General features: G+C 46.0%; 1 protein-coding gene across 1 annotated transcript; it reads right to left on the bottom strand.

Moving 5' to 3' along the window:
- Positions 1-186: 186 nt before the first annotated feature.
- GATA6 (GATA binding protein 6) lies at positions 187-21190 on the bottom strand. Its single transcript, XM_015618943.3, has 7 exons — positions 21102-21190; positions 18856-19775; positions 15319-15485; positions 11837-11962; positions 10436-10523; positions 10191-10297; positions 187-1827 (listed from the first exon to the last, which is right to left on the bottom strand). Exons 2-7 carry the CDS (start codon positions 19754-19756, stop codon positions 1660-1662), a joined length of 1557 nt encoding a protein of 518 aa, XP_015474429.1. The 5' UTR covers positions 19757-19775; positions 21102-21190; the 3' UTR covers positions 187-1659.
- Positions 21191-21245: the final 55 nt, after the last annotated feature.

The following is a 21245-nucleotide window of genomic DNA, read 5'->3' as shown; positions in this document are numbered from 1 at the left end:
AGTGCAGACTTAGGTAGACAGAGCAGGAACTTCAGCTGGAGACGTTCCTTGCAGCCATCAGAAATGCCACCTGTACCAGGTACTTTTCCATAGGTTTTAATGTAGCTTAAAAATTGAGTTGGAAATAAAGGAAAAGGCACACTATACAGAAAAAAAAACAAAAAACAAAACCAAAAAAACCCCAACTCCTAAAATGATACCCTTTTATTTGTAAAGCTCTGATGAAACAACTTTCCAAATGACATCCCATTTAAAAAACCAATGAAAACCAACCTAACTATGCATCAGTCACACTATACAGATTGCATCCTACATTTTCAAGATGCCTAGATATCTTCTGTAGTATTTACATATGTATCAGTTAGGTAGTAAAATTTCATTGCAATTTGTTTCTTTCCACCAGACACTTATTCAATGGCAAAAAAACCCCTTGGGGATGCATTTGCATTTTTGTACAACACTTCGGAGCAAATGGCTTGGGCAATTTTCCTGAGAGAAGGCTTGTTCTTTGAAACTCTTGCTTTAAAAACTGGAAATACAGAAAGTGGATGCATTTTTGTTGCTCTAAAAAGCCTAAGGATGCCTAGTTCAGTTTTTCTCTTAAATTATTTACGTACCATTAAGTTAAAATGTTTACATTCATTCATTCATATAAAAACCGTTGTTAAATCTTATGCAAATGATTTAACACTGATTGCTGCAACGCAAATTGCACTTCTTTAAAAAAATTATTGTATATATGGAAGAAAAATATCTGATTGCTACCCTGTTTACAAATTTTGACTGACTCTATACAGTTCAGCCAGGAAATACGGACTTTCATAAATCTCAGTCACAGTGTACTTTAAAAGTTATATCGCAGTCTTGAAAAGTGAGTAAATATTTTAAACCAAAAAACACCAGTCCCAAAATCTCCTTAACCAGCTGGACTTTGTGGGACTTGTACCAAACATTGTGATTTCTTCCAGGGACATTGCTGGGCTCTGAGGAGCAGAGCAAGGCACGCTGAAGATGGAGAGCGCAGAAGGAGAGGTCTGACAGGGCGAAGACATCAAATGCTCGGTGCGAGAAGTCTGCGTCAACTCAAGCTGTAAGCACGTCTGACACTCATTAAAAAGTATCTCACTATCTCTGGTAATTAAAGTCTTTGCTACTCCCTTCCCAACACTGACAACTTCCACCAAATTCTTAGGGGAAAAGGCGATGAGAGAGTGAAAACAACTATACAATCACAAAGGCAGCACTGCTGGGTAAGTCAAGGATGTATTTCTGGAATCTATCAATAGGTGTGTGTTTATCTCTTCTTTTTTCTTGTTGTTTTTTCTTTTTCTTTTCTTTTCTTTTTTTTTTTTCTTTTTTTTTTTTTTTGTTTGGTTTTTTTTGGGGGGAGGGGTTTGAAGGGTTTTTTGAGAGTGTGAGGCTGCATTAGCTATCCCCGGTGGTCATTTGCTTTCCATACATTTTTCTTGCATAGATGAGGAACTGGATGCTTCTGCAAAGCCACTTTCGGAAGTAGAGAAACACCTCTGCCACCAAGGCTCACAAACTGTTTCAGAGGAATGGTCTTTGCCAGCACTCTCACTGCCACTGCGACCGCTCCACAGAGGAAACTGCGCAGATCTCTGGGGGCTGCCAGGATCCAGCTTCCCTCTCACCAGGTCACGCCAGAGCCAGGGCACACCAGGGATCCTGTCTCACAGATGCTGTCACTTCAGCTGTGGAGGTCAGGCTGACTCCTGTGTACAGCCCATCTTGACCTGAATACTTAAGGCTGCTGCTTTCAGGACTGGTGCTCTCTCCTGGGCCAGACATCACCGACGAGCTCGCCTGCAGGGAGGGGGAGAGCAAAGAGACACTCATTGAGCAGGTGAGCTTTGCACACAGTGGGTTGTGAGTGAGAGGGCAGCAGGCCTGAAGCACAACCATCATCGCAGAAATTTTGCTCAAAAACAAGGTTTGCCTTCTGCTTGCCCCTGTGCCTTGAAATCCTGAAACAAAAAAATGTCTCAGCATGAGCCCAGGCGCCCAGCCCTGCTGATGGGAGTGATGTCTGTGTTTGGAGAGGTGGAAATGAAACCATGTGATGTGCAGAAAACCTGGAAACCAGTTCATGATGAAGAAGGAAATGTGCATGTGTCCCACTGCCCCCTACTGAAGAGACACAGGTGCCGACACCAAAAATGCAACCTGGGAGTGGTGGCAGCTCTAGTTTTTCCTCCCCATGGGAGAAGACTAATACATCCCAATTCTCCAAGAGCAGATACAGAGCACCTCTTAGAAAGCAGATTTTTTTGGGCTCTTCAGCCCTTGAAATGCTTTAAAATCATTCCTGACCCTTCAAAACGCCAGCCAAAACCACTTTATCCCTGTAGGACTGGCCACTAAAGAGATGCTCTTCTAATCTCCAGTGGAGAAACACTATGCCTTTGAAGCTGGAGCATTTTTGTTCTGCTTCCTGCACAAGACAACAAGCAGGGGAGCCCTGGTAGGCACAGAGATGAACCTCTGAACCACACTGGAACCAGTCCATTTATTTCAACAGAGAAATGGAGAGTTAAAAAGACAAAGGAACAATCATTTTTTCCATGAGGCTGAGCAGATCCGCTAAAGAGGAAAAATTTGCAGTGCCAGACAGAGAAGGGGCAACATTTTCACCTGATAAAGGAAATGTTTAAGAGCTGACTTCATGCAAAATTAACTCTTGGATATGTCAACTTTAGAACCTTAATTTACTTGTTAATGGATAGTCTTTGGATGAAATTCCTTAAAAAAAAAAAAAAAAGAAAGAAAAAGGCTATCCTAAACTGTGACTGCAGAAGCTTCCTGCCTGCTGTTTAAGTATGAAGTATACATATTTAATCATTTTACAAGAGTAGAGCTCTTGGCTCTCCTGGAGCTGTGCCAAGCTAGCAGTTCTGACACAGGAAAAGCAAGGCTTCATTTATTCAAAGGTAATTTCCAAATGGTGTGGTGCAGGGCTCTTGCTTAACCCAGGGAAAAACCTCACCTTCTGAAAGAGATACTGCTAGCAGTCATTTTTGTCTGAAATAACCTGGGCTCAAATATTTTCTTAACCTTTTATTAAAATGTTGACCGCCACTATTCTTCCACCCTGTCGTCAACCCTGATCCCTCTCCATTAGTCACTACCCAGAAATGCAGAGAAGGAAGGAAGGAAAAAAAAAAAACCCTACCTGTCCCCCAAAACCAGCTGAAACAGCTCTAAACCTAAGAAATAAGTTTTATCACTCCCTTGAACATACAGTTGCCTATCAGTGACAACAAATCTCTGTATCCTCTTTCCCTGTGACTGCATGGAGAATTCAGTAAGGCAAGTCCCATGCTAACGTTTGTGTACAGTCCTGATCTTGCATCAGCCTAGCTTTTCAAAGCCTTCCCTTTATTTCTAATACCTCAAACAGATTTCTGTTAGCACAAAAAACATAATTTTTAACAGCTTCGGTCTCCCCACAGTGGAAGAAAGGTTTAAATTACTGTTGAGCAGTGTTTGCTCAACCTGAGCTAAAAATACTAGGAGCTGCTTTGAAAGGTTCCCATTTGCCCATATTTGCCACTGCTGTTCTGGTAGGCAAATATCTTATCAGTACCTGTTTTTTCCGGGCTTGGAAAGAGTAATTCACCTTTTCCTGATTGAGCCCTATAAAGGTGGGGGGCAGGGACCCACAGTTTCCATATGGGGTTATCAGGTACCCCTCCCTCGGGCACCCCGAAAGGGAGGACATGGAGGCACGTCCTGTTTGAAGACTGCCCATCCCTGCCTGTCCAAGGCCGGATCCTGGCTCTGTTGAGCCAGGACGGGCAGGACCCGGGCAGGACTGCCGGCCCTGGAAACCCCACCCCGGTAATGTCATGACAAATCCAGGCAGCTTGGGCAGCTCCCAAAGTGAGACATGGAAAACAAACTTTAGCTCATGAAAGGGACATGACGGAATCACAGTTCTGTTCCTGAGCCTCCCTACCTTTGCTCTTACTGTTCCAGCTTTAAGGGATGAGAGGACAGAAGTTGCACTTAGTTATTAGAAGACTTTCTTCGGTTGAAATAAATAAGCTGAATAATGCTGATGAAGTCAATGAGGTCTAATTCACAGCTACTGGCTCTATCTATAAAAAGATAATGCCTTTATTTTATTGGTGAAAGCTGGTAATAGCATAGATAATCAACTGAAGGTCAGCTTCCAGAGGGAAAAAATTAATGAAGCCCACTGCAAAAAGCCCGCCTCCCAAACAAACTTGGAGGCTGTGTTTGTATCTGCAAAGGCTCTTCTTTTTACTCAAAAAAAAAGAAGAGAAGGAGCTGGTCATTAGTCAGCCCTCAGGAAGGTTGTCTGTATCAGAGGTGTCCTTTCTGTGGAGGACCTGCCCACCATGTACACAGGAGGGCTCTGCCAGAGCCACAGAGACACCCACATCGCACCCAAACCTGCCGTCAGCACCGTAGAGGTGAATGTACCTTCACTAGAACTGCTCCAGGTCAAAACCAGGCTGCTCAGGCTGCACTGGCCAGCACTCAGGGAACAGCAGCAGTAGCTCTGGCTGAAAGACTGCTGTTTTCTTCCACCCACTCCTTCCTGCACCATCTGCCCACCACAGAGAGCAGGGAGAGCTGATGGACACTTTCCCCTCTGGCCTTCCCCCGCACCTCCGCAGCCAAGAGGAAAATGCACTGGGCAAGGACAGCTGCAGGGGGTGGCAAAGGGCCTTGATCTAGACCTTTGGTCTATCAGATAGACCTTTGCTCTATCCACTTGACATGTTCAAAATGCTCCGTGAATTTTGGACATTACACTAAGTCAGCAACAGGCTGAGTCTCAGCTGAGACTCTCTCTCTTCCTCCTAGTTTACTTTCGCAACACTTAAATAATATCTGCAGTCAGTTAAAATACACTTGCAAAGAATTCTTTCACACATGAAGTGCTGTGGCAAACTGGTGGAGTCCTTAATTTTCCAGCCTCAGCCTCCCTGTAATAACTTCCATCCCCACAAAGAGAACATTTTCCCAACGCTGTCAGTCCCCGGAATCCGAAGAGCAAGTCTTGGCACTGCAAAATGACGGCTTTTTTTACTGATGTAATGACCCTCTTAGTACACAAAGTTGTCATTTCTTGCTAGTCCAATTGATCCTTTTGTTTATACTGCAGACGTGTAAGTTTACATGTCTTCTAATCTCTCCTTTGTATTATAGCAACATAAATCTGTGGTTAATACTTCATTAATTTCCTAAGGGAGGCAACTTCCAGCATGGCTTGGAAAACTGATGACCCATTGCTGTCAAGGGCTGTATGAGTAACTGGCTTTATTGCTTTGGCAATAAAACAAAACCAAGCTAAAGGTATGCATCCATATGCATACAGAATTTTAAGATAGAAGAAAAATACTTTTTCCTTGCTTTTCCCCACTGAAACAAAAAAGCTGGATTTCCCCACTGAAAAAGCTGGATTGCTTCCTTCTGTTTGATATAAAAATTAAATGCTCTCTTTTGGATACATATACACAGAGCAAAGAAAATGACTCAGTGTAAAACAAAAAGGCTCAGTGTATGAAATAGAGTGGGGAGAAGAAAATAGCATCCCATTTATCCAGGGGTGAGGACTGATGCAGAAGATGTAGGAAACCAAGAAAGATTCAAACTAGACTCTAGAATATCAGATCTCCCAGCACACTGCCCTGTCTGCCACACTCTTTGGTATTTTAGGTTGCCACGTTCCTCATGCCTCCTGCTGATCTTATTCCATCTGGTTTAGATAAATATTTACTCATATCAGGACTGAGGCACTGTGTTCCCATTTTCCAGGTGAATGTCCTACCAACCATGCTGGTGAGCCTTGTCCCAGAGCCACCAGAATTATTCCATACAACTGGAATATTATCATCAGATAATATGAAGGACCCCTGGACATTCAACTTCCCAATATCCAGGTGGTTAGCATATTGTTTTAAGAGGCTAAATCTCCAGCTCATCCAGACTCTGGAACATACTCTGTGGAGGTTGATTTCCCCATATCCAGCATGAATGTCCTATGAATTTACTGCCTAAACAGGTGAAAACAACACCACCTCTAACCAGCTCACTAATCTTGTGACAGAAAAAAAAGAGAAAGCAAATGCAGGAGAATCCATTCATCTGATCCAGCCCCATTTGTCCAGCATTTTGGAGACACTTAGAATTGCATTCTCCTACGAGTTCACCCCATGTCGAGGCCATCTCAGTCAGCTCTCTCATTTCCCACCCTACAAAACTGAAGAGCCAGTCTTAAACCACTTCTGAAGGTAAACTTCTAGGGAAGTAAGCATTAATTTTACCTCCATTTTCTGTGCTGTAAGATTATGGCCTTTCTGAGAAAACTCCGAAGTGGAGGCAAAGGACAGGAGAGTCTTCTGAAAGAAGAGTTCCCCTGGTGCTGCTGAGCTTTTTCTGACATCAGTTGTGGCTCAGAGAGCCCCCATGTCCTGCCATAAAAAGCAGATTTTACAGCAGGTTTCATACTGCCTTTATCCTAATAAGGGAATAAAGTCCTTCTAGTTATCATTCTTGTTGGAGTCCCTGCATGGGAATGGATGGGTTTGGACTGCAGACCATGCCCTTCATTTAGAAATTTATTTGGTGGAGCTTTTCCCTGTACAGTTTCAGCAGCATCAAAGGGAGAACAGGTATAGATGCAGATACAGGCTGACTGAGACCTTCAAATCTTCTTTTTATGGGGACATAAGGCAACTTCATATATCATGCAGCTGGACCCTTTCCATATTAGTAACACAGGACACCCAGTACTTAGACTGCTTAGGAAAACAGAAATAGGCCTAAATCCTAGATCCAGATGTGAATTTGGCAAGTAGCCCCTTTACAATGGGACAACGAAATATCTCCGATCCAAACACTTCTACATTTTGGGATGTTTGAAATCAACTTTGCCCCCACAGCAATTCATTAATCGTATCTCTTAAATGTTTAAACTTCAGCTCGAACGTAAAATCAACATTTAAGGTTCTTGCTAATTTGTCTCAGAATTGGCATCATATAAGATTCCCTCCATGAAATGGATAGTCTCAAAGACATTGCCAAGAGTAATTGCTGCCCTCCTCTTTTTCTGCCCTCCCTTCTTTATTTTACTTTAAAGAGATAAAGAAAGGTGGGGCGAAAAGTGAATGTTACTGACAAGATTTCTGCTGAATTTCATTTCCATTAGATTTCTACATAACTGGAAACTTTTTTGGCAGCCTCCCACTAAAGGCATAATAAATTGCTTTTGTACCAGCAGAGGAATTTGTTTTCTCTGTTTCATTTAGCAACAACATTGCTGTGAATTTCACACAACAGTTTCTAAAACGTCATCAGATTTCTCTGCCTAATGTCAATTTGGCATTTTCCTCCTTTTCACAGAGTAAAGGCTAAAGAAGCAAAACCAGAGCAAAACAAAAACAAGTTTCCATGCTCGTTGTATAACGCACGGGGAACGAGCCAGGTTTGTTATTCAAGCAGGTGCTTGTTTTTGGGCAACATCACCAACACCACTGTCAGGAATCAACTTCAGTCTTGTAAAAGTGACAAAAGATCATAAAGCCTGGATTCATCCATCTGATGGTTTGTTTTTTCCCTTCCTGACATGAGCTGGAGAAGCTTATTCTCAATTTGCAAAGCCATTGCCTATTCTAGAAATAATTAAAAACCTTTGATCTGTCAATGGATCAACTCAACAGGAAAAAGAAAAAATAATCAAAGAAAACAGACGTCTAGTAGAGCATCTTTGCTTCAGCATGTGATCAGGTTACAAGCTAGCTTGCTCAAAAATGCTGACATCCCTCCACTCACAACACCTTAAATGGGCTTTATGAGTGCTCAGTCCCTTCCATAGGATTTAGACCCTTTAGAAATTATTTTGCATCCTTTGCAGCTAGTGATCATGTTCCCAGATTATATCTGGGACAACGGGAGCCAGTCTTAACCACCACCACTTTCTTCTTTAAACTTCCAGTCTCCCAAGTCCTCATCCCTTTTAATTACAGATGTTTGGGCAAAGCTAGGAGCCTGAAAGAAGGATGTGACCATGTCTGCGACATATCCCGACAACTGCTCCCCTGCAAATCCTCTTTTCATTTTCATACATCTGGGTCTGGGGCACAGGGGTGGGAGATCAGTGGCCCTTCACATCATTTGGGATGGAGGAGTCAGAGGGATGCTCGTATGTGTGGTTGCTGCTGCAACTTCCTCTCTTCAGTGCATGTCACAGCCCCTCTCCATCACTTCCTTTCATTGAAATTTTTCAGGAGGGGGTATTTGCAAGTGCTTTGCATATGCAAGGCACATCTGATCAAATCATGGCTATGCAGATGTTACCATGCTGCCTGCTGGATATAAGGGGACAGATTTTCCCAGCTGCTGTGCAGGTGTCCTCTCCCAGTCTGCTCTACTATGGAAAAATCAGGGAGCACTGAAGTCCTGTCACTGGGGATGCCATCATGTAACTAAGAGCAGCCTCAGGGTCCCTCCTGGGAGTTGCTCTCAGTTGCTAATAGCTCTCAAGAAGTCTTTTAGCTCACAATCCACGAGCCTACAATACTCTGCTCTGGTACCCACACAACTCCATCTGGCAAAACCATATTAAAAATGGTACTACAAAAATTATTTCATAAAGATATTAATAACACGTTTGATGTGCCCTTCTAGGGAGAAATACTGCAGAAAGGAAGTCGGGTTTCAGCCAGCCAAGAAGGCAGCAGCACGGTGGAAATGAGATCTCGTCTATATGGCCTCTCCTTCCCCGAGCTGCACAGGGTTGTGCTGCCTCAGTCTCGGCTGGGATTGCACTTCCATTTCTATCCGTTACATAAAATCTCACCACATTACTCAGGATCACAGGCACTGCTTAAGGCAGTGCAAGGAAAATTTAAGGAAAATTTGGCTATGTCTTTTCCTTTGCAAATATAAAGGAGAGCCTAAAACAGTGCAGAGTAGTTCACTGGGGGAAGTCTAATACTGCAATGGTTCACTTTTCAGTTAGTGTTTCTCTTTTTTTGACGTGATCCGTTTATTTTGCTGGATTGACAGGGTTTTCTCATGTCAAAGACAAGCCCTTTTAGTAATACCCTCGTCTCACAGGATCCAAACCCAAAAGCCAGTGCCTCTGAAATTGGGTGGCCCTGTCAGTCCACAAACAATCGCATTTGCTAAAAAATGGGTTTTTCCTCCCCTTGTACAATGAAACTTTGTATATTTGAAATTAAACTATTGAAAGGAATTTGGATGTTGGGAACACCAAGACATACTGAAAAATAGCTATTATAAACAATGTCTTCTTTTCATTAATAAAGGACTAAAGAAAGCCACATTAGGAAATTTTCTCAAAGAAATTATGCGGCAGATTAAGGGATACAGAACGCTGAGAAACGAGTGTGGATATGGATATGTACAGCCAAGGGGTTAGAAACATTAAGCTTCACAACTTTAGCAGTAGTATTTATCACACATGCTGAGTGAAGGAAGGAAGTTTGAGATGATTGGAGTACATGATGTAAAATAAGGATCAAAATTAAAGCAGGGGATGATCAGCGCTCCTCGGGTGCTCCTCTGGAGCTTGGTGCTGGCAGATGCTGAGCATCTGGCCCCTGAAGAACCCTCTGCAGACAGAGGGCTGAACCCCTGTGCCCTGCAATCAGCAGGCTGCTCCAGCCTGGTTTCAGCTGGGTTTGGATCAGGGTTTACTGACACCTTTTAGTTTTAAACAAAAGCCTTTATGGTTCAATTCATACAGCAGGATAATGTTTTTCTGAGTTTTACCTGTTGGGATAATGCATAAAAATATGTGTGTGTATATATATATATGTACATATATTTAGCATTTTTTTTCTTGAAAGGATCGGTTGAACATGTTTTATTGTCTTCTGTCCAAAAGAAAACCTTTGAAATTAAAGAACCAGAATATTTAAAAACAAAATGTCTGCGGTTAAGCTGTAGCTAACAATCATAAAAATTATACAGATCTTAATCAAGAAGGTTTGCAAGGTACTTCAGCTTGTCGTTCTGTTTACAGCTATATGTAATATCCTCCGAAAATCTTGTTCTAGTATCAGCTAACAGAACTGGAAAGTTTGTTTAGATTATTGTTCTGCTAGATAAGATAAAAGCTGTGATAACATTGCCCAGTGATCAGCCTGCTTGCAGATCCAGACACTTACCCCGGAGGCTGCGGTCTGTGCGCCGGGAGAAGCAGTTTTACTACAGTCATCTGAGTTAGTAGAAGACGTGGATGTCGGAGTCATAGGAACTGCAGTAGTACTGTTACCTGAAAAATCGGGAATTGGTATTCAAAAGAAATATTTTTCCAGACAGAGAAGAAAAAAAACCAAACAAAAATAAACCAATAAAAAACAAAAATTACTACAAACTAATGCAGCTACTCTTTCTTATATTTTATATTTACCAGAGCATGCCTTTGATTTATTTATATTCTTAGGTTTTCGCTTCCTTGTCTGAATTCCTTCTTTTTTCATAGCAAGAGGCCGAGGAACCTGAAAAGATTAAATTTCCACACCAATCACAGAGTTGCATACATACTCTAATATCAAAAATCACAATGCAGTACAAGACCAGATGTGATGTTGCAAATGTCTGTGTAGCAAGTCAATTTTTTCTGTGTCACAGTACTAATTATAAAAAATTCTTACATTTTATTTGGGCAAAACAGTAGTTTGATTCAAGGGGAGCTGTAGCTGAATTTAGAAAGCAGAGAAACTTTTTTTTCTCTATTCAAATCTGATAGTTTTTTCAACCCCTTAATCAATGCACAGGAAAACAGCACAGAATTAGGGAAAACCAGCATCATTTGGCAATAAGCCATAAGAAATTAAATTGGATGGGGTATATCAGATCCTTGATTTATTATTCCAGACAGTTAGGAATTATCTCCAGTGCCTGATTCTGGAAAGAAAGAATGCATATGAGAAAAAAAAAATCATCCTGTGGACCAGCTATGCAAACCAGATAGTCTTGAGGAAACATCTTAGGACAGAAGCTTTAGAGTAGAAGAATTTACTTAGTTTTTGTTCCTATAAGCAGTTCTGCCCATAATACAGCTTTATGGTATCTAAAGTTATATTTATAGGGATAAATTTATATTTATATGTGCTCAAAAATCATCTTTGTGTTCATCACAATGATAATCACTCTACAAAAACACTGGCTTAAAATAGATTTTAACACAAATTTGAGAAAAGACAATTCATGTGTTTTCTATCATTATAATATTTAACCTGTGACAAAATTTACATTTTATTGAAGCCTAGACCACATCTTAATCATTCTTAATGCCCTTGCTCTTCAAACACTTATGCTTGACTGTAACACAATCCACAGGGGGTCTCACCCAAAACATGCTCCATCACATCCAGGAGAGAGCTTATTTTTTACTCTATTATTGCCCAACAAGGCTGAAAGAGCATTTAAAGTTTTTCTGGCACAGCTATGGCTGGAATTACACTCAAAGTTTTGCTGGCATAGCTATGTCTGTCCATGAAAAACTGTCTCATTCAAGGTCTAGGGATTTTTTTCTCCACTAAGGAGCTGGTTTAAATCCCAGTGGCAAAAACATCATGGCTGCTCATCCAGAGGTGGTTTCTTTATAGGAATCTGTTGAGAGAGCTACAGTGGCAAGCACATAACTAGTCAAAAGCACAACAAGCTAAAATGGTACAACCACTTCCTAATGTCACACATTTTTCTGTTGTTCTGTGCACTTCGCTCGTCCCTTTTTTTAGGGACCAGCCCTTCCCCAGAGGAGCACCAGAGCTGGCAGGGGATGTCCCTTGGTGAAGCAGCCACTCACCCCATGGAGCTTCATGTAGAGGCCGCAGGCGTTGCAGACGGGCTCGCCCTCGGCGTTCCTGCGCCACAGGGTGGTGGTCGTGGTGTGGCAGTTGGCACAGGACAAGCCCATCCGCCGCGACGAAGGCTGGACGCAAGCACAGGCAAACACAGGTATAAACAGGCAGCCAGGAGAGAATGATTTATGCCTTTATGGTTTGTAAAAAGTCTTTTAACACAAGGCGGGGATGGTAGGAGCTTTTCTTTATAGTATCTGTCAGCAGCAACCCAGAACTGGAACAAAATTATCCTTCTATCAGAGGGTGGAAAGCTGGTGTGAAGAGGTACCCAATATCTTTCAACCCTGGGCAGTCACAGCAGAGGCAAAATTCTCATCTGGGAGCTGGTGACTAGGAGAAGTCTGTTCAGACCACCAGACATTGGTTCTTTTTCCAGCAGGACAGCTAGGAAATATCTCCACTACAGCTCCATCAAGAGGAGGCACATCACTCCTGTGCTGCCTCTCCAACCAGTTAAATGCCCTCTCCCCTGTATGGTGGGTGAAGAGGCAGCTCTGATCCTGCCACTGATACTCCTGACTCATCAGAAAAACCAGCCACATTAATCACCTGCCCTTAGTGGCACCACACCTGGGGAAAACTTTCCTGGGAATCCCAGGGGTAACACATGCAACAGCATTACTTTCATAAAAAGATCTTTTTAACATCACCCATTTTCTCTTCATACAAAAAAAAACATGCCTTGGGAGCATGTTTTAGAGAGCAGAGCCTCCCTTGGCCAGCAGAAAAGCTGGTGGGTGACAACAAGGTTTCCACTGCAAACAAGCCATTTATGACACTCTTCCGTGGAGTTTGGAGCCAAGATGAAGCAACTCTGTATCAGAAATAACCGTATAACCCAGAGCTTTATGGCCACAGGCTGTATATCATAAGTGAAGGCAGTCCTCATAAACATGTGAAATGAAGGTGAATGGGTTATAAAAGTCCCTGTAACAACTGATCTCTTTTACGTTCATCACAAGTAAAGAATTCCAGCTACATCATAAATCTAGTCTTTTTCAAAGTATCGCATTGTCAAAAAAATACAAAAAAAAAAAAAAAAATCTGTGCCTAGCTCTGTGTCTGGCAGCTGAACAAGTTTACACGGAGAAGTCAGTTTTAGAGGATTGCATTAATCTTATTCTGACTATAAAGTGCCCATAACTGAAATTACTAACTTAAGGGTACAATGCCCTTCCTCTTGAATCATTTACTGCTGGGTTGTTAGACATAACTGGGTCACCTTTGATACCACAGGGCTGCCTGCCACTGGGGAAACCGATAAAAATGTTTTGAGAATGAAGAAAATTCCAGAGTAATAACTGAGTTTCTTGAATATTGAGTTGTTTGAGTGTCTTTAGCAGTACGCCGTCATTTTACACCACAGCTCAGAAAGCGCTCCAGATTAAATACAAATTTTTTAATCTTGAATCAGTAATCCATTATTAATTGTGCAGGAAAGAAAAAAAGCAAACCACCCAGCCAAGTGTTATATAGGCTGAAGTACACAAATACCATTTTGAATCTTAAAAATCCAAGTATCATGAAAACAGAAGTTTTGACCTAGTTATTAAATAATGTACGCACACAGCGCTCAAATTGCGACCTTGACTCACTACGTGTTTTACGTGATCACACGGAGTAAAAGAAAGCTGGTCATAACACATATTCTTCATTTTCTTTCTCTGCAAGTGAAATGCTATCAGCTGTTTCACTCTGTTAAATCTTTCTTTTTCCTATGCAGGTCTAAACCTTCATACATTTTATTTCAATAGCTTTTGCTTATTCCCATATCTAAACAGACATGGAATTTTGGCATGTTTTGAAGCTAAAACAACTTTTCTGATGCAGGAATTTTATCAGAAACTTTGGGGCAATCTAAACATGTTTAGCGTTTTCAAAACATTTTCCCTTCTCACCTACATATTTCCAAGTGTATGAACACACAGTCATGGTTGATTTATAGTTATGGCCAGGGTACTCGGTAGGGATTGTTACACAGAGCTATTTCAGAGTTATTTCACTGAGGTGTCAGACTGAAATCGGGCTGTAGTTTGACTCTCCTTTAGTCTTCTCATCCTGATCCCTCCTTGCACCCCCACCAAAAAAAAAAAAAAAAAATAAAAAATAAAATAAAAAATAAAAAAAAAATGCTAGAACCTGGTGTTAGCTGCTTGAAATCTGCCTTGGGCCAGGGTGCCACAGCAAGTTGGGCTCTGATACTTGAGACAATTAGCAGATCTGGCCCCTCCACTGCATCTGTCCCCACTAATGAGATAACACCTAGTGTCATGAAATTTACCCGACGAGCAGCTAGAAAAAACAGGCACCTGGCAGCAATAAACCTCTGGCTAAAAGTTAAATTAATTCTTCAGCTCAAAGAAAGATCTATAAGCAGAGGTGAGTCAGTTCCCAAGCGCTTACTGTCTGCTCTGATCATCGTGTATTTGGGTCTTGTTTTCCCTCGTTCCCGTAAGGGCACTAAATTCAAACGGTTGTGAAATAAAGAACATTGGGTGTTTTAGCCCTAAGAAAACAGGCATGGAGCAAAGCAGCTGGCATGACTGAAAGGGGCTTGAAAGGCTGATGGGTTTGATACGCTGTCTCCATACACTAGGGTCCAAACATCAGCTTGGATTATAGTGGTGTGATTTATTGTGGCTCGCTCTGTAACAGCCATTACTGAAGAGCGTATTCTTTCTGTCTGCTGACCTCCACCCAGATTTGCTAAACATAATGTGCAGTTCCCGCTTGTTAAATTTTCTCCTTGCCTATTCAGTGCCAGCCTGAGTTATAAACAGGGGTTCTGGTTTGTACTATTTATTTCCCCCCGTAGTTTTAGGAGTATATTTTTAGAAAAATTGCCGCTCATTTCTTAGGAGTAAAACAAAACAAAAGCTATTATCATTGTTTAAACAATTGGTTTTCTTTGAATTATATACAAAACTTGCTTACATTCCCAAGGATCGAGCTCTCAGCAAACAAAGCAGGTCTGGAGAAATTCCTAGCCCTCTGAACAAACATTTTCCAACCTTGATTTCTTTTTTTTTTTTTCTTTCTGTTGGAAATGTCCAACATCACCGGCAGAAATTTCTCCCAAGCCACTGAATCCCCCTCAAAGGTGGGATTCATAGCTCAAAAAGCCAGACTGGTGCATACCTGGTATGCAGCTCACAAGGGGACAGAGAGAGATTTTGCCAGCTCAGAGCCTGGGAGTGGGTCTGAAGCAGTTCCTGAAAGGCTGCCAGCCCTGTCACCCCTCATTGTGACTGGTTTGGCCTGCAAACCTGATCAGGAGCCCCACTTCGGGTTTGCGGCCAAGATCACCAGGCTAATAATGCTCTCCTCCCCCATCCTTGCCCCAAATTTCTCCCTGGCTAGCGCTGACTGGGGCTCCGTAGGGCAAAGCTCCTCCGGACCCCTCCTCCCCTCCCTCCGGACTCACCACTCTCTTTTGGGGTTTGATGAGGGGCCGGCTGAGGCCGTTCATTTTGGTGTAGAGCCCACAGGCGTTGCACAGGTAGTTTCCGGTGCCGTCCCTCCTCCACAGCGGGGTCTGGATGGAGCCGCAGTTGACGCACTCCCGGCTCTCGGACAGGTCCTCCAGCAGCTCTGGGGGCAGGAGCAGAGGGGACAGGCGGTGGGGCACGGCCCAGGCTGCCGCAGAGCCCGGTGTAGCCCCGCGCAGAGCGGCCCCGGCCCCGCCGCGCCGAAAGCCCCGGGCGAGCGAGCAGCCTGCCCGCAGAAAAGCAATTCCCCGGCAGTGACGGCTGCCATGCGGCGATTTATTTTTTTACAAAATCCCGGGTTATTTCTTTTCCTTTTTCTTGTTGTTTGTTCGTTTGGGTTTTTCCCTATTTATTTAAATGTGCCAGACCCGCTGCCGGCCCCGGTGCAGCGGCTGCTCTCGGAGCCGGAGAGAGCCGACGCGCCCCGGACACTGGCCCGCCGGAGGGCTCAGCCCCGGCCTGCCGTGCGCTCCCGTCGGGATTTCACCCTTGGGAAATCCGGCTGGGGTCCGCTCGAGGGACGGAACCCCCGCCGTGGTGCCCACAGGACGGAAAGGGAGGTGCACTTGCCTTTAGAGGGGAGCAGATTGGGGAGTGAGGTGGCTGTCAGAATAGCCAGCTCCAGAGACACCCTGGAAGCTGGATAGAAGGAGCTGTCGTTTTGCCCAATATTCCCCAGGGTCGAAGCTTGGCAAGAAGTTTTCTACCCTAACTTCTATTTTAAATGCCTCGCAATTAGCAGAGCTTCAAGTTTAGAGGCAGCGTTCAGGGCCCTGGTTGCTCCAAGGCAGAAACGAGCAGCGGTTGCTTTCACCTCGGCTATTTGGTCAAATTAGAGCTGGTTTGTAGGAAACAGAGGAAATGGAAAAATAAGCGGTATTGTGCCTCCTGCTTTCATAGTTACTGAGCACTGAGGGGAAAAAGAAAGGTCTAAATGCACGGGAAAAAAAAATAAAAAGAGAGAGAAAGAAAAAAAATGAGGAAAAATGAGAGAACCCACCTACAAAACCTAATACTTTCACCCATGCGAATCCTCATTCTGATTCACCTCTCCATATTTCGGGGAGAGGAGAATAAAAACTTATTTTACATAGACTGTGCCACGTTGTGAAGAAATAATAAAAGGAGACGTTTGGATTTTTACAGCAGCTTTCGAGTCGAGTCTGGGAATGTATGTTTCAGACTCAGAGCTTCATCATTGCTGTTTTTTTCTTCCTCCCTCGGCTACCTGCCTAAATTCATCATTGGGTTATTCTCTTACGTTTCTCTGTACAGGGAAGGAGAGCTCGTAAAGGTCGAGCAGCTTTGGAGACTGGGCTGCGGTGCTGCGGTGATACGGCGGGCATTGAGCTGAGAAAGAAATGGCCTTTTGGCCCGCACCCATCCAAATACGTTTCTCCCTTCGTTTGCGAATTATTAGGCGCTAAAGAAGAACGAGCACACGGCAGAGTCCAGAGAGCACAGTTCAACTTACGTTGTCAGCTCCTAGCTCTTAGCACATCGCTAAGATTTATTAATCTTTGCACTAAAAGCACCATTGAGGACTGTAAGCAGAAAAATGCTTAGGGCTTCAAGGACGCTGGAACTTAAACAGTAATTTGTCTCAGCTATTTGTTTTATAGCATTGCCTTCGTGCCTGCAGAAAGAAATTCTGCCGTGACAATATTTCTGGGGCATTTTCAAATGTTTTTTTTTCCCCTTACAGAGTGAGTAATACATTTATCCCCAAGAAAAAGAAAATGAAGTTTTAATTTTAGATAGTTTTAGCATCTCTACGAGTAACGTCAAGAAAGCTTGGTCAAACTGTCTAATACTTAGCCCTAAAAATATGTATTTCGGCTACAATTTTCCTACCATTTTGAAACGGTACAGAGCGTAGCTTCGGCTTTGCTGCCGCGTTTTGCCTCGCAGGAGCAAAAACCTCGCCTGGCCCAGGAGCTCCGGGCTGTTTTGCCCTGGCGTTACACCGCGATGCGGCTGCCCTGGCACCCGTCCTTTCTCTCATGGAAAGGCTAATCGCTACCCCTCCGGCCCCCAGCACTGGTGAGAGAGGGGCACAAGGGCAGGAGAGACCCCCCTGGAGCAGGGGAAGCTGCTGTGCTCCACGGCTGCCTTGACACTCCTGCCCCAACCTCCTCCAGCGCCCAGCTCCTTCACGTCTCTGCTCCTTGTTACTAACCCCTCTCTTCTACCTGCCCTGAGATTTTCCAACCCTACGTCTCTCCCGACAAAATAAAAATAAAAAAAAAATTAAAAAAATCAAAGCAACCAAAAAAACCTCCACAAATTATTTTTTTCCCTCCATCACCCAGTTTCACACCAAAATATTTTTCGTGTTACCCTGACATGCAGCTTCTCCTATCACTGCTACAACTGATTTTCTTCCCTCAGTCATGATAGTAAACATCAAGTGGGAGGCTTAAAATGCTAAAATCTACAGTGTATCATCGAGAAACGGGAGGAGCATTATGTGTACAGCCCTACAGAAAGACGAAAATCCATGGGGTAATTTTTCTGCAACACAGCACTGAAAAAGAAAATCACAGTGCCTATAAAATAGATGCACCTGGTGGGTAGTTTATGCTTAAAGTGAATGATGATCAAATGTGTGTGCATATTTACATAAATATGTATATATACATAATATATATATGCATAACACATATAAATAAATATATGTACATAGCCACACACACCTCTCTATGCACCTCTATTTATATATACATAAATTTATTCTAAAGCTGAAGAGACTGCAATAATCGTTAATCTTTTTATCTCTGACTAAATCATCGCAGCTCAAACTCCACTTCTACAATTGATTTAATTACACTGAGAATTCCTTTAGCTAAAACAAAAAGTAAGGATGGGACACCTCGGGAATTAAAGCAAAACCCCATAAGGAAGTGCTGTATTTTACAGCAGCTTACAAATTTAAGTTTCCTCATTCATATACGAGGCTTTGCTTTGCTGCTTTTCTTTTCAACGAAGCAGCCAAGTGTTTTGTAGTTGAAATAATCCAAAAAGGGTTAAATGAGCCGCTGCAATTTTCCTCTACGATACAAGAACGATTAATTTGCTGTGAATTTGTCAACGTTTAGAGTCCAGATGACAGCATTTAGGGAAACAGGAATGTACTGACTAGGAAAAATTAAAAATTAAGTTTACACCGGGCAATTCGTTTTGGGATCTTCGGGTTGGTAACCCCGATACTCCAAACAACGCCGATATTTGGAGGTGTATTTTTCCCCCTAATCCAACACGAACGAGTTTCCTCCACTCCAGAACAGCCATGGTCCCGGGACCGCCGTCCTGCCACCGTCACCGGGGCCGTCCCTCGCCAGCGAACCCCTCTCCGGCGGACCTACCGCCGCTCCCCCGCGCCCCCTGGCACCCCCGCCGCCCCTCCAGAGGGCAGCCCCGGAGTGCGGCCACCCTCCCTGCCCCGTGCCCTGTGTCCCGCCCGCGGGTCCTACCTGCGCTGGGTGCCCGGACGGGGATGGGGGCTGCCCGGCCCTGGAGGCAGTGCAGCATGGAGTTCTCGAAGGGCGCCGTGGGCCAGGCAGGAGCGAGCTGCGGCCCCACGTAGGACGTGTAAGGGCCCGGGTAGGAGCCATTGAGCGGCCGGGCCAGGGGGCTGTACTGGTCCCTAGCGCCCAGGCTGTTGCTGTAGGCGCCGGGCTCCCGGGAGGCCCCGTTGGCCACCGGCGGGCTCGGGGAGTAGGGGAAGCGGCCCGAGGGGTGGGAGCCCCCGCCGCTGCTGTACGAGGGGCTTTCCGCGGCCGGCTGGGACCAGACAGCGTGGCCGCCGCCCGGGTGGCTGGGCTGGGCCGCCCCGCTGCCCTGCAGGTAGGGCAGCGTGGGCAGCATGGAGCCCACGCGGGTCGTGGGCACGTAGACGGGCGAGCTGGGCGTGGAGTGCATGAAGCCGCCCGGAGATCCGTCGTAAGGCGTGGGGCCCTGGGCGGCCGAGATGGCGAGGGTCTGGTACATCTCCTCGGGCTGCTCGGCGCCGAGGGCGCTCAGCTTGGGGCCGCGGCTGGACCAGATCAGCTTGCTGGTTTGGTCTAAGTCCGCGAAGAGCAGGATGTCCTCCCAGCTGGGACGGCCGGAGGGGTGGGGGGTCCCGAAGTGCACGTAGGGGGCGAGCAGCGACCTGCCCTCAGTGGTCGGGGGCGGCGGCGGGGCCGGCCGGTGGCTGTCGTCGGTCTCCGGCCGAGGAGTCTTGGAGCAGCCGCGTTCACCCTGGGAGCCGCAGGAGGAGGAGGGCGAAGGAGGAGACGGGCGCGGCTCCCTGGTCGCGAAGGGACAGGAGGAACCGCCGGAGTCCGCAGCGCACCGCTTCACCGCGCACCAGCCGCCTTCAGCCACGGCCATCCAGGTCCCCTTCTAGCCGCTGGGTGTGGATGGGGAAGGGCGAGGAGGGGAGGAGGAGGAGGAGTGGAGGGGGGGGATCCGCAGGGCAGGGCGGGGAAGAAGGACACAAAAGAGCAGGGAAGTGGGGGAGAGAGAAATAATAAAAACAAAGTTTGCAAACAGGACAGCCCGTCTCCCTCCCGTAATGAGATTCATCAGGGCTTATCTGACCCCTCTGAGCGCTTAATCAGTCATGTCGCCTGGGCGCTGCTGTCCCTCGCCCCGGCGGAATGAGATCAGGCAGCCCAGGTCAAGACGGGCCGGGAGACGCCAGTCCCGCGGGGCCAGGGCTACGGCTCCGGCCCCACTTTCCGCACGGCGGGAGGGCTGCTCCCCTCTCCCTTCGCATCCCGGGCTGCGGATTTGAACATGAAGCACGTCGGGGGCAAAGGTGGGCGTAAGGGCGTGGGGACAGAGGGGAGCGAGGGGGCATTTTTCCCTGTCTCTGCCCTTCCTTGGCTGCTGTCGTTGTTATGATTATTTCAATGAATGAGTCATTTGACTCGGTTCCATGGAGAAAACAATTAGTAAGGCGATCCCTTTAAGGTTACTTTTTCGGAGAGAGATGTTAGCTCCTCCGCGCATCGCCTCGCTTGTTTGCCTGTTTCCAGCCCAAGGTCACGGAAAGGAGGAGGAGGAGGAGGGAAAGGCGCCCGGGAGACCGGAGATGCGCACGGGCCGGGCCCGAAGTCTGCGCGGCGGAGGCGGCGGGACACTGACCGAGAGCGGGAGGGATGTGCCTGCCGTAGGGGCCAGCTCCAGCGGACAGCCCTGGCAGGGGGCCTGCCCCGAGCCCCAGCACACCTTGCAGGGGTGACACCCGCCCCGGGCTGAGCAGTGTCAATCCGGAGCTGCCAGCATGAGGAAGGCCGGACAGACAGACACAGAGAGCCCCGTGCCCAGCCCTCAGGAGAAGGGGCGGAAAGCGAAAGGGGACACAGAGAAGTGACAGCAAGAGAAGGCGAGGATCTCCGTTCTCAGCCCACCTCGGGGCTCTCCAGATAACCACAGGCATAAGAATACAGGACACACACACACACACACATACACAACAGAGCCCCTTCTCAGATAGGCACCAAATACGTCTCTCCCTCCTGCGAGATAACTGGGAGATAAGACTCCGGCAGATAAGAGCTCCAGGCACCGGCATCGGATGTTTGCCCACACAGACTCCCTCGGGCTCCCCCGGCCAGGGACAGCCGCCGCCGCGCTCCCCTCGGAGCGCCCGCGGGAGGAGAGGCAGCGGCAGAAGGCCGAGAAGGAGCTAGAGAAACCGCGGCGAGGCAAGGAAAGAAAGGGGCCAAACCTGATGCCGGTGCCCCGCATGGGGCCGGGGAGCGGGGCCGCGGCGGGCGGTAAATCCAGTGCGGCGGGGGCGAGTGGCGGCGGCGACTCCAGCGGCGGCGGCCGGCGGCTCATGTATAAAAAGGAGAGAGGAGGCGCCTCTCGC

The sequence above is a fragment of the Parus major genome, chromosome 2 (genome assembly GCF_001522545.3).
Source record: "Parus major isolate Abel chromosome 2, Parus_major1.1, whole genome shotgun sequence".
NCBI lineage: Eukaryota > Metazoa > Chordata > Aves > Passeriformes > Paridae > Parus > Parus major.
The sequence above is the reverse complement of the archived record's forward strand: the minus strand, read 5'-3'. Positions and strand labels throughout refer to the sequence as shown.